This window comes from Ammospiza caudacuta, chromosome 15, assembly GCF_027887145.1.
Source record: "Ammospiza caudacuta isolate bAmmCau1 chromosome 15, bAmmCau1.pri, whole genome shotgun sequence".
Classification (NCBI taxonomy): domain Eukaryota; kingdom Metazoa; phylum Chordata; class Aves; order Passeriformes; family Passerellidae; genus Ammospiza; species Ammospiza caudacuta.
In genome coordinates, this window is record NC_080607.1 from 4,415,335 (window position 1) to 4,427,844 (window position 12,510).

A 12,510-nucleotide genomic window follows, 5' to 3' on the forward strand; every position below is an offset into this window, starting at 1 on the left:
TGCTTTTGTTCACAACCTCCTGGTCTCCCCACAATCCCTGGCTGATAGGGAGGAGCAACATCCATCCCAATCACACTACCCTGTGCCATGCCCTGCTCATAGCTGTGCTGGGAGGGAAGTGGGTTATGGGTGTCTGCAGAGAACAGAGCTCCTAAGTGCTGCCTTCCTGGTGATGCACTACTCCAAGAGAGCTCTACCACAAGAACTGGAGTCATACTCAGTTATTTTTAATCCTTAGGTAGCCCCAGAGTAACAGCAAAACAACAGCAATTCAAGACTGGAACCAAACTGCAGGCAGCAGCCTGGCAGAGCTCAGGGAGGGATGCATGATCCCAAACAGGATCCTTTGCATCACCTGTTGAGCAGGGTGCTCATTCAGGTTCTGCCATCCTCACCTTGGAGTTGCCCTGAGGGCCATTCAAGGCCCCTGAGCCTTGGCTCTCCCATGAGTAACTGGAGGACTGAAAAAGAGCTTGGGACAAAGAGCCACTGTCTGTAATTCTGAGCAAGGTGAAAGCACTGCAGGGTTGCTAAGTGACTTGTGGGGCTAATGTCACAGGAGGAAAGAGTTCATGGATACATACCACAGCTTCCACAGCAGGTGAGTTGTCACCAACAACAAGCAAAGCAGGGCACCTGGTCAAAAGCCAAAAGAGAGATGTTACTCCAAGTGCACCAAAGGGGTTTCTGAGAAGGTTGAGCTTTGTGAATCAACACCCTCATGAAAGGCTCAGCAAAAAAAAAAAAAGTCTCAGCAAAATCCCTGCCTGCCATCACCGTGGCATTCTGTTGTACCAAAAAATTATCCAGGGCTTGCAGATGCACCCAGACTGTCCTCTCCATGCACACCAACTGGCACTGCTGCTGCACACATGTGCCTCTGACCCTGCCTTCTGGAGAAATTCAATGTGTTCTTAATGAGAGGACTTCCAGACACCTCTGCCCCATTGCAGCTGACAGTCCTGTACAACAGCCTGGAGCTGTCTCGGACAGTCTTCCCAGTGCTTGAGCTTGGTGCAGTTCTTGCTGAGAAGCAACATCATCTTTTCTGCTGAAGAGACTGCAGAATCAGCAATTAAGATAGGCTGATTCAGGCAACTTACTTGAGTGTTTTTGCAGTCATTTCATTGACACCAACAACTGGTCTCTCAATTTCTAGATCTTTACGACTGAAAGACAAAACAGAACAATTCTTCATTAATCTGCTGAGGAAACTGATTATCATGAGGCACACAAAATCCAACCATGAGTGCTGGCTCCAGCACCCAGGCAACTCCTGATCAGGAGCCGCAGCAGTCATCCCCAGACAACAGGATTCATCCTCTCATGGCATTGGCTGTGTGCCCAGAGATGAGCTACTGAGGTGTGACAGTGCCTGCAGGCACACACAAGGGCTAGGTTTGGCTCAGGGCAACAGCTGAAAACTAGGCTTAGGACAAAGGTTCCCCTGATACAATACCCAGCAGGATAATACATATGGCAGCACATTTACTGAGCTATGGGGAAGCTATGGGAGCTGTCTGTCAGGCAAAAAGGTATCTGATACCTGTTGTATGAGGTGAGGAACAGCTGAAGGTTATCCTGGTTAATGTCCTGCGCAATATGAAGCCTGTATGTTTGGATCAAATCTAGATTTGCCTGCAGTTCCTCCTGTACAAAAGTAGAAGAATTGAAGAACAGGAAACACTTTTCACAAGTAAAGAAGCAACAGTCATAAAAATGCCAAAGCATGTCCACAGACATCATTCTCTGTGAACAGTGACACAGAGGGCAGCAACTCCACACTGCATAAGGACCCCAGAGACATGAGGGGCTCAAGTGATGTGCTGGTACATGCCATGCTTTGGTAATGTGACTACACTTTACAACTGACAGTGCACAAGCTGCTGCCAGAGTACAAGTATCCTGAGATGGGATTAGTTAACTCCCAAGCCTCAGTAATGCTTACACAGATACAAATCACTCTGTTTGGCAGGTCTTCCACTTACACTTAATGTTTAAGAAGCAAAGTACATAATAATACTAATAAATGTAATAAAGTAAAAAAATACTTAAGCTGTAAGACTGTGACCAGGGGAAAGTTCAATTCCAGCAGCCAGTTCTAAGAAGAAACTACATTCTGAGAGAGCCAGAGAGAACAGGGAATGTGAGGAAGCACTACATACAATGAAGGGGCTTGACAGTGGGGAAGAGAGCAGGATATGCACAGCAGGAAGTGGTGCTGGAGAAAGAAGCATTCCTTTCAGTGCTGATGTGTCATTGCAAGAAGACTCCAGGTCAAGGACTGATCTGCTGTGTGGCATACACAGTGTGCACAAGGCACTGCCCCTGCCATTGCCCAGTAAGCTTGCTGCTTGAGAGACAGCTAATCCCAAACACAAGGCATTGCTGTATTCAAAGTTTTCAGGAAGGGCTGGTTTGCCTCTGCTGAAACTGAAGGGTAAGATGAAGAGCAGAATGCAGCAGTTCAACATCTGGACAGATACAAGATCCCACTGCCAGCTCCCAGCTGGCCTGTGCTCTACCCAGAGTCCAAAGGCTTCCATGCTGGCTACAGAGAACTGGCTGCCACTTGTTTCTGTGGATAGTGTCCCAAGCACCACAAAGGAGTTCTGTCACCAGTGCATGGCCTGGAGACAGTGAGGGCAAGAGTGAGGATGTGTGTGCCCCCCAGCATGCCAACCCCAATGTGAGCTTGACACACACAGAAAAAGGTACTACCTCTGGCAACTCTTGTCTGATGGACCAGAACTATTTGGGAGCAGACACATACAGAAGTTATAGCTACATGCACATTTGCACAGGCAACATTAGCATCTGCTGGGTACTTACATGGCCAAAATGATGTGCCAAGACAATATCCACTATGTTGGTTGTCCAGCCTGAAAACTGAGGAGTGACCATGAATGAGGAGGAGAGTAACAGGAAAATGCAGTTTCATCACACATTGCAAAACAGCTACTCAGAGTAAAGGAAACAATGAAGAAACTATTTATATCATATAAGAAGCAAATGCCTGAAGCTTGGGATGGACATGCAAAGCTTCAAAGAAACTGTATACACAACCCAGCTCTCCAAAAATCCTGAAACCTTAAATAACTTCAAGGGACCAGAATAAGAGAATAATTAAGAGATTCATTCAATATCAATCAAATGAAGCCTGCAAGCAGAGAATGAGAGGAAAGCTGAGTGATCCAAGCAGTTTATCTGCATTTCTCATTCACATGATCACACCCAACCATGCTCCTCTGGCAGAGACCATACTATATCCAGACTTAGAATGCAGCAGGGACAAGAAATGAAATTGTACAGGTTTCCCCAGAAATGGAAAATATCCTGTATTCTGTCCTTTTTTTTTTACTCTACACACTGTTCATTAGGTGCTGTGGAGAGCACATGTGTGGGAAAGCAGAATCTCACCTTGGATGCTGCCCAGTCAATCCACCCCTTTGCACATGGATCAACATTAATAAGAACAAGTCCCTCCACCAGGTCAGGGTGGCTGAGCTGTGGGGAGAGAGCAGAGGAACACTCAGAAGGATGATTCAGCCCACACAGTGGTCAACAGCTGGTGCAGCAGCTGGAAAGCTTCTTGCAAAAGGTGCAAGACAAACTAGGGAGCTCTTCTGTGCCGGGTAGCTGGTGGCTCCCAGCAAGACCAGATCTGACTCATTTGTGGCTCTGAGGTGCTCCACAGCACCTACAGACTCAGCAGTGCTTTCTGGTGACCTGTGTGCCTGGCACAGCTGCAGGTCCTGCTCAGGCCCAGTGTGTTACAGGGATCAGCAACCTTCTTTGCTCCAATCCAGCACCTCTGCGAAGAACCTTGGCAAGCTACTGTGCCTGAAGAGCACCTCTTTCTCCTCAAGGAAAAGGCAGTTTTCCCAGTGGAAAGGGGGCAAACAGCAGGGGAGTTAGTGCTGAGCCCCCCAAGCCCCTGCAGTATGGAAACTTGAGCTACAGGGGCACCCTCTCCCCAAGCAGCACCCCTGCTCTCCCCCTGCCCTGCAGACACCCCTTCCCCTGCTCCATCCCAAAACCCTCCAGTATGCCTCAGGCTGTACCTGGGCTGCACAGGTACAAAGCACTTATGAGAACTGCTTGCAAATACAAACTCAGAAATCAGAGGCAACCAGCCTCTGCTGAGTTCTGGGTTCACTCCAAGGCAGCTCTCCTGTTCTGCTGCACTGATGTGAAGGAGAAGGAAACATCTCTGTCCTCAGCAGGAAACTGCCCACAGCCCAGGGAGTGTGTCAAGGGCACACTTGTGGCATTTCGTTGAGGACTAAGGCTGATTTGCACAAACTCCTCTTTAGCAAGGCTGAAAACTATCCAAGATACAGAAAGCAAGGAACAGTGAAACACCAATGCCTCACACTGCCCCAACTCAATCCTGACTGTAGGGAATGGGAAACAGAGAACTTTGTGTAAGGAGGGGCAGCTGCCCAGCACAATGGCTTGAAGAAATTATAGTGGCCTAAACAACTGGCAACTCTCTGCACACAACAACCTGAAGTAAATTTTAATGAAAATGACAGATTACCTGGGATTTTTTAGCAGTAACTCTGAAAGACTCAGGTGAATTCCCGATAAATTCCTGTATCATACTAAACAATACCCACTGATTTCACATGAACAATACACTAGAGAGAAATATATTAGCGGATACTGAAATAGAAGCACTCTCTTGTGTAAGGGTGGAGCAAAATCTGCTTCCTTCCAGTGACAAAGCACATTCCACATCAACACCAGTTGGGAGTACATCACCACATCCATTCTTTGGTGCCACAAACAGTGGACACAGCACACAGTAGTGCAGCTGGTCTCTGTGAAGATTCAAGACTGACTATTACTAGCACTCAGGATGGGCTCAGCTGACTCAAAGGCATCACATTACAATGTTTCCATGCCTGGCACAGCTTCAGAGTAACCCTGACTACTCCAACACAACCATCTGGATGGAGGTAGCTCTCCCATGGCTCCCTGCAGCCCTGCTGTAATTACTGAATGTTACTTGGCCCGTGCCCCACAAGGATGACCACAGCCCACATGAGTCACAAGCAGTGAAGAGATACTTACTGCACACCTGCTGAGGACATAAGCACCAGCGCCTAGGCCAATTCCAATGAAGCTTTTCAGGCTGAAATACAGGCATTTCACAGTCAGCACAACTAACTTAGCTCAGCTGAAGCATCCCTTGAGGCAAAACCTTTCCCCTCTGTATCCAGCTGTGCACTTATGGTTTGTTTTCAAAACAATGCAGCAATGATGCAGCAGCCATAAATTGCTTCATGTAGCAGACATTGTCCCCAGCATAAAACTAGAGAGGGTCCCACTGGTTAGCAGATACTTGTGCCTCTTGGGACACCTCAGTGAGCATATCAGTCATGGCAAGCAGAGACAGAAGTAGGTGCTGGAATAGAGGTATCCAGCTGCCTCACCCCATTTCCTTTCAGAGACTTACTTTAGATGTGTCAGGACAGCAGGTAACATTTCAGCCAGTTCATCCATACTGGGATACTGGTACCTGAAAAGCAAGGGAGCACCTCCAAATACAGCCTGACAGAGGTTACCTTCCAGTTCCACTCAAGGTAGGAGGGGCAAAGAACATCTGGCAGACGCGCACAGGTTATTAATGTGCAACAATACTGTATGTTTCAGCTGACTGTGTGGATCCCATCCCTCAGAGCAAGACTAACACAGAGCTGTGGTCCTTTGGGCAGTCATACTTCTGTGGCAAGATGGACAGATGAAATGCCAGCCCGACTGCAGTGTGCTGGGCTCATGTTCAAGTCAGGAAGGTGGTACCAGACTTAGCCCTAATGAGGGCTTTACCCATGCCTTAGTAATTGGAGAGTTCTCTGAATGACCCTTGGGAAGCTTCCTCATCTTGCCATTTCCTCTGCTGTTGGCATCTGCTTACCACTACACTCAGCCTGGCAGTCCCAGCTGGCCTTAACTGGGTGCTACCTCAGTCCAGACTGAACAACATGGGTGACTGCAGAGCTCTTACCCAGATGGGAATGGGGGGGCTCCTTCCTGTTGGCCTGGTGCATCCACATGGCACACAGCAAAATGATGGGTGATCTCTTGCATGTCTTCAAAGTTAAAGAATGCATTAAAACAGGATTTGTCTGAAACAACAACAAGAAGAAATTAGATACTTCTTTAGGTTTTATTGCAAGCCACCCTCCAAACACCACGGCACACACCTGCAGGAGCTCAAGCCCCTACTGAGACCATAGGGCAGTGGGTGCTGGATGGTGTACATGCTGTGCCTCTGCACAAAACTGCAATGCAGCAGTGAGTCTCAGCAATGGAATTACCATGACTGGAGGGCAGGCAGACAAACAGTCATGCCTGCAATGCCCCAGAAAGCAGGGCCTCACAGCACCTGGGGACTTAAAGCACTCACAGAGAAGTACCTGTGTGAAGGTAACAGAACATTTTGGGTGGGAAGATGTCAAAAGAGCAACTGTGCCCACCAGAACATTACACTACTGCTGCAGCCATGTACAAGAGACTTGTTCACCTGCCCAGCACCCACAGGATGGATGCCCTATCACACAGTGCAGCAAGTCAGCTAGAGCACTACCATGTGTTGGGTGGACCTATTTCCATCTTTCCACCTTGGCCCTACCTTTCAAGGGCTGTTAGAATGGACAGGGGCACGCCATGTGCTCTCTCTCCTGCAGACCTTTATCTTTTCACCTTGGAATGACCTCATCTCAGCTCCATACCAGGCCTGCTACTCCCCATGCTCAAAAGCAAATACCACGAATAATCCCTTTTTCAGGGTCCTGGCAATGCAAGGGCTTACGGTTGAGGCCAATGTCATGGTATGTGAGGATGACAGGTCTGTTCCCCTTGGGTGTGCCCCGCATGGTGACATGAACCACTCCGAAAGCTGTCTCAATGTCATGTTCCTGCAGAGAGAGAAGAAGGAGCCCCAGTGTTACATGTGCTGCCTTCACAGGGAACCCTAACTGAGGGCCAGCAGCAAGGGCCTCATTCCCATGTTAACACTGCTCTCCTACCCACAGTACAGCTCTTGAAATCACAGAATGGTTTGGGTTGGAAGGGATCTTAAACGCCATCTCATTCCACCTCCTGGCCACATGCAGGGATACTGTCCACTGCATCAGGTGGACAGGAGATCCAAGATCCACCCAACCTGGCCAATTCACAATCCTGTCAAACCTCTGTATCAGTTCTCTGTGTTCAACCACTGCCCAAAGCAGTTTGCTTTTGTACAGATATGCAAATGGTCTGAGGCTGCATCTTCTCATGATCAAGATCTCTGGGATATCTATGGACTTTGGCAAAGCTGTGGAAATGTCAGGAAAGCTGGATACACAATATCACTTGTAGAATCCTTCTCTTATCTACAGAAATCAATGGAGAGACATGCTCTTACAGTAACTATAAAAAGCACCAATTATTTTCTTGATATTAAGAAAATGCCTGCTTAGGAAAAAGCCATATGGTTCAGCTTGAAGACAGGACATTACAACCTCAGAAATATGTTTTACCAGTTTACATAAAGTATATGATTTTTTTTTTTTAAACAGTAACTTTGAACAACCTGAAAGTCATTAAATCAAACACAGGACTGATGAGAGTACTTGCCTTGCAGCACATCAGAAATCCACCCCACCCACTTTCTGGGCACTCTTGAAAGCTGGTTATGGGGCAGACTGATTTAGTTCTTGCAGTGTAAGACCTTCCTTCACCCAGCTGTGCTTCCTTTCAGGGACCCCAAAGCTTCTCTCTTCCCTTGCTCCAGGAGTGTGGCAACAGGAGGACACTGGCCCAGCCAAATCACATGAGGCAGCCTGAAACCTTCCCGAGGCTTGTGTTTGAAGGATAACAAGACACCCCTGTCTGCCCTTGTCCTCAGAATGGGGCTGGGTTTTGCTTGCATGCAGCTGTTGCACTGCATGTGCAGAAGCTAGAGTACTTATCTACAAAGCAGCAGAGACCCATCTGCAGATGACATTACCTTATCTGAGGTTCACCTGACTCCCTTTTCCTTAGGAAGAGATTTGGGGTAGGAAAGGACTCGTCTGTGTTTGCAAAGCAAGCATGTGTCCATGTGGCAGGAATTCCTGTCCTCACAGCAAGGCTCCACAAAGCAGCCCAAGGTGCAATCCCTGCTTCCTCAGCCTCCAGCACACCTCCAGGCTCTGCCCCTTGCCCATGTCTCAGCTCTCAGGAGAGCTCTGCTGAGCTGGACAAAGCTCTGTCCTGTACTTCTGAAGGATGTGCTGTGCAGCCACAGCACTGGATTCCAGTTTAGTGCTCTCTAAGCCTACAGGTGTTAATGAGTCCTTTAAATAAAGTGGCCACTTTTGGAGAAGGCAACTGGCAGTGCAGGTGGCTGGAAGGGCGAAACACAGTGAACTCAATGGAGAGTGCAGCAAGTGCCCAAGTGGCTGGAGCCTGACCCTGACCTGCACTTCCCTACACCCCTGAGGGCTGTACTAAGGACTTCCACTAACAGCAAGTCTCTCTGCCAGCTCTGGCATTTGCCAGGCCCTTCCATAAGCAGCTATCCAGTAACCATTTTTTAAAAAATTAATCTTGCTTTGTTAGACTACTGCCAGGTCAGTGAGTTAAGAAGCTCATAGACTGGTCTGGCAAATGCTGGTTCTGGTTCAGAGCCCAAGGGGAGTGCATGGGGTGGCAGAAGGAATAGCCTTGCCCCGATCACGAGATCAATTAAACTGATTCACAGCTCATGAAGGGAGGAGACCTGCAGGGGATGAGGGAGGTTCTATAGGCAGCAGCAAAAGCTCAACTATCAAACAGAAACACAAACACTAGACTGAGAAAATAATGAGAAAAGCAAAGAAAGCAACAAAAGAGCTGATGATATTGAAATATGTCTGCAATACAGTCTTTTCTGTAATTACATTTGAACTTACTGAGTTTTACCCCCAGTTTCCCTACCAGTGATTCAATGTCAGTTTTTACAGCAAACTTTATTTTCTCTGAAACTTTCCCTGGAGTTTTAGGGCTTTTATCTCAATCTCTGATTGCAAAGGACAAAATCATTTTCAGATGACACACAATTAGCGTATGCATGACTCCTCATCACCTGTTTGTCTCCACAACAGCTCTCCTATGTATCAAAGCCACAGGACAGCATGAGATGGAAGCTTAAACTGAAGCTTAGGTATTATGGTTTAGATAGCAACACAGTCTCTACACTTAAACGGTTGCTACCTTGAACTGCCCCCCAAAAGTTATTATTTAGTTACATTATTACTGGCTTATTACTCGCTCAAATGTGGAGCAGAATAACTCACAGTGGGTACCAGAGCATTCAGTGAGAGAACAGGAACTTTGCCAGCTGCACCCTCTGCCCGTGACAAACATACTTTCCTCATGTCCTTCTTGTATACACCCTTCACAGCTGCCTAACTGCTGCCCCGTTCCAAAACACAATTCTGGCATGTTCACTCCTGGTATTTGCCATCTGCTTGTGTAGATGTGTTGTGTTGGAAAGTAACAGACACTTCTAGACTCTGGCACACTTGGTTTCTTTCTGCTCTCTGCTCACACTATATCAGTGTAGTTTGAAAAGAGATTCATGGTTTGTTACTTTGCAGGTGTTCAATTCCAGCTAACATCTGAATGCTCATCTGGTCTAGTGCAGGGAAGCAGTGATACAAGAAGGCAGGTGGAAAACACGTGGCCAGGAGACAGCCAGACTTTTGCAAACCTGCAGTCTTTAAAATAAGGGAGATGCATGGAAGAGAAGCTCATGATCCACAGGTTGTGTTTTGAAGAGCTGAATAGAATTCAATTTTCACTTAGGGACTGAAAACTTTATCAGAAATTTTTCTTGTGAAAAAAGATATTTTTATCTTTTGCCTTTATTTGTATGGTAGGTAAAAATAACCAGCAGCTGCAGCCCAGCTGCTGCAAATAGGAGGAGGGTAGCAGAAGCAGTGTGGCTCCCAGAACTGGCTCTCAGCAGCCGCAGGCACTGCCAGGGCCACACTTGCTGCTGAGGCTGGGCAGGGAGCTGCCATTGATCCACCAGAGCACCTGGGATTCACAGCTTCGAACACCAGCAGTGCCTGCAGGTTGGGAAGGAGAACAGCAATGATGAAGGAAGAACAGAAGGCATGGAGACCAGCTGCAGCTGTAGCCTGCTGGGATGACTTCAGGAGCCTGTGCTTGTGGAAAAGGATAAAGCGATACAAGTTCTCAAACACTTGCATCTTGTAACAGTTTCCCATCTTGTAACTTTCCCAGCTTCCAGCAATCTGTAGGTCCAGCGAGACTTCCTTAACTGGAGGTGTGGTCTTCAACTTTCTGAGGATGGGGCTGCAACTGCCCAACTTGTGCCTTTGGTACCGCTCTCCCCCTGTGACCAGAGCAGCTGAACCTTATTAATGTGTGGGGTAAAGAATCACGTAATTCCCCATCTCATATCTGCTGATTTTGCATGAGATCTCCTTGCCTTTGGTTTGGAAGCTGGGGAGCAACTGACCCCATTTCCATACTCCCCAGAAGCAATACTCTGACAGCTCGTGACCCCCACATGCTCCTTTCTGGGCTGATGGGCTTGTATCCAGCCAGCCCTAGTACAGCATGGCCCTGACCATGCTGCTGGGCCTCCAAAACTGCCCCAGGGACTCTGTGAGCCAAGGGGCCCGGCAGGATGCCAAACGCATGCAGGCACATGTTGTGGATGCACAAAGCAGCACAATGGAGGTGCTTTGTTCTCTGTTCCTGATGAACAAGGATTGATTTGCTTTGCTGAAAGCCACAAGCCCTGTGCTGACATTGTCACTCATCCCCTGCAATGTTAAGGTCTTACGCCTCCGGGTTATCATCTGCTGTGAGCCCATGCTTTCATTTTCCACTCTAGGAAGGCTTGACTCAATGTGCAGCACATTTTGTTTACCCAAAGGCAGATAAGTTTTGTCACTGCACCTTCCATCACTTTTTCCATACCTCTAAAGAGTATATTTAAGCAGCACAGGTCCCAGTACAGACCTCCAGAGTGCTCCTCAAGTGATCTTGACTGTGAAGACAAATGCTGAGTTTTTTTAGTAAGTATTTCATCCATCACTGGACTTCTCTTCTGACTGCATGGTCTCCTAAGTCCCTTAAGAGATATGTCTTAAGACTCTTTTTGGTCCTGTCTCTTGGAAATCCAAGTAGGCTTTATTGACTGAATTATCTTTATTTATATCACTACTGATTCATATGAAGAATTCCAACAGCTCTGCAGAGCAGGACTCCTTCCATTTAAAAACTTGCATTACCCTTTCCCAGTATTTATCAGTGTCATTGATCCACTGTACTCTGCTAATTGTATCAGTCTGTCTGGTATAGTTGGTCAGTGAATTTCAAGAATTCCTCTGAATTCTGATCCATCTTTTAAAATGTCTGGCAGATGAATCATTGGTACCATGGCAGGTTCAACAGAGGAGCATAACCTCTCACTTAACACCTCAACTATTTAAACTTATTTAAAACTCCTGGGTTGGTACTTCCAGTTCTGGCAACCTGCTACAAATGCATAAATATTATTTTTGTAGAGCCTCTGCAGCAAGCACTCTGGGGTAAGGCAGGATCTGCACTGACTCCCCACAAAGAGCATTCCAGCACAGTGCTCTCTGTGAGTCACTCTGTGCCAAGCCTGCATGCAGAAAAAAATATGTTTAGTTTTTCTGCTATGACTAGCTGTAAGCCTCTCTTCCAGGTGCCATTTTGACAGACCTGAAACAGGAAAGTTGGGGTTTTCCCCTTTGGAAATCATCTCTCAAAACCCTCTCTGTTCATATATTTAACCTGTTAGAGTTTATAACCTCTTCCATTTTCTCTAGCTTTTTAAAAAATGCTTTGTTTACAATAACCTCCCCGCCCTTCTGTTAGACATGCTGGCTTTCTGGCACCATTCCTTGTCTCTGCTGCAATGGATAGTGGGCATTTGCTCTCTGCTCAGTTTATGTTCAACAATCTTCTCTATTTCTGTGCAGGCTTTGTTCTGAACTTTGAGTGCAAAACTAGTCAAGTTTTCTGTGGTTTGCTGGTTAGTTTTTTCCTTTTCCCCAAGGATGTTGATCTGGAATACATTATGGTTGCCATTGCAGAGCAGCTCTTGGAAGGCACAGAATACATTTCTCTGCCCTCAGAATCATGTCAATGATGGCTTCTCACGCTCTGGAGCGCCTTAACCTGCTGCTCCACAGAAGTTTGTGGCTAAAATGCAATGTTGTCACCATGTAACCAGATGCAACTTTGATTGGCTGACTTCATGATGAAGTGCCACTGGAAAGAGACCTTCTCCTGTCCCTCTGCCCTGCCCCACATCCAGTGAGCTGATGGTCCTATGGAAATCTGTAGGCAGGAGTGCAGGGTTGGGTTCACTGTCTTGTGAGTTTTGCTGTAATCTCTATAGTGCCAGCTTCTGAGAATCTCTGCTCTTGATCAAAGAGCCCTGCACTTCAGAAGTGTGTGTGAACCATAGTGGCCCAGATACTGGAA

General features: G+C 47.1%; 1 protein-coding gene across 2 annotated transcripts in view; it reads right to left on the reverse strand.

Annotated features, from left to right (window-relative positions):
• The window catches only part of NDRG3 (NDRG family member 3), a 56,924-nt gene that overhangs the window by 5,192 nt on the left and 39,222 nt on the right, over positions 1 to 12,510 (reverse strand). For both annotated transcript variants that reach the window (XM_058814860.1, XM_058814859.1), the window contains exons 4-12: positions 6,821 to 6,926; positions 6,014 to 6,134; positions 5,465 to 5,527; positions 5,080 to 5,140; positions 3,421 to 3,507; positions 2,833 to 2,889; positions 1,547 to 1,650; positions 1,104 to 1,169; positions 585 to 636 (exon numbers count right to left, since the gene is read on the reverse strand). In XM_058814860.1, the coding sequence (XP_058670843.1) occupies positions 585 to 636; positions 1,104 to 1,169; positions 1,547 to 1,650; positions 2,833 to 2,889; positions 3,421 to 3,507; positions 5,080 to 5,140; positions 5,465 to 5,527; positions 6,014 to 6,134; positions 6,821 to 6,926 (717 nt within the window). The remainder of the gene's footprint in view (positions 1 to 584; positions 637 to 1,103; positions 1,170 to 1,546; positions 1,651 to 2,832; positions 2,890 to 3,420; positions 3,508 to 5,079; positions 5,141 to 5,464; positions 5,528 to 6,013; positions 6,135 to 6,820; positions 6,927 to 12,510) is intronic.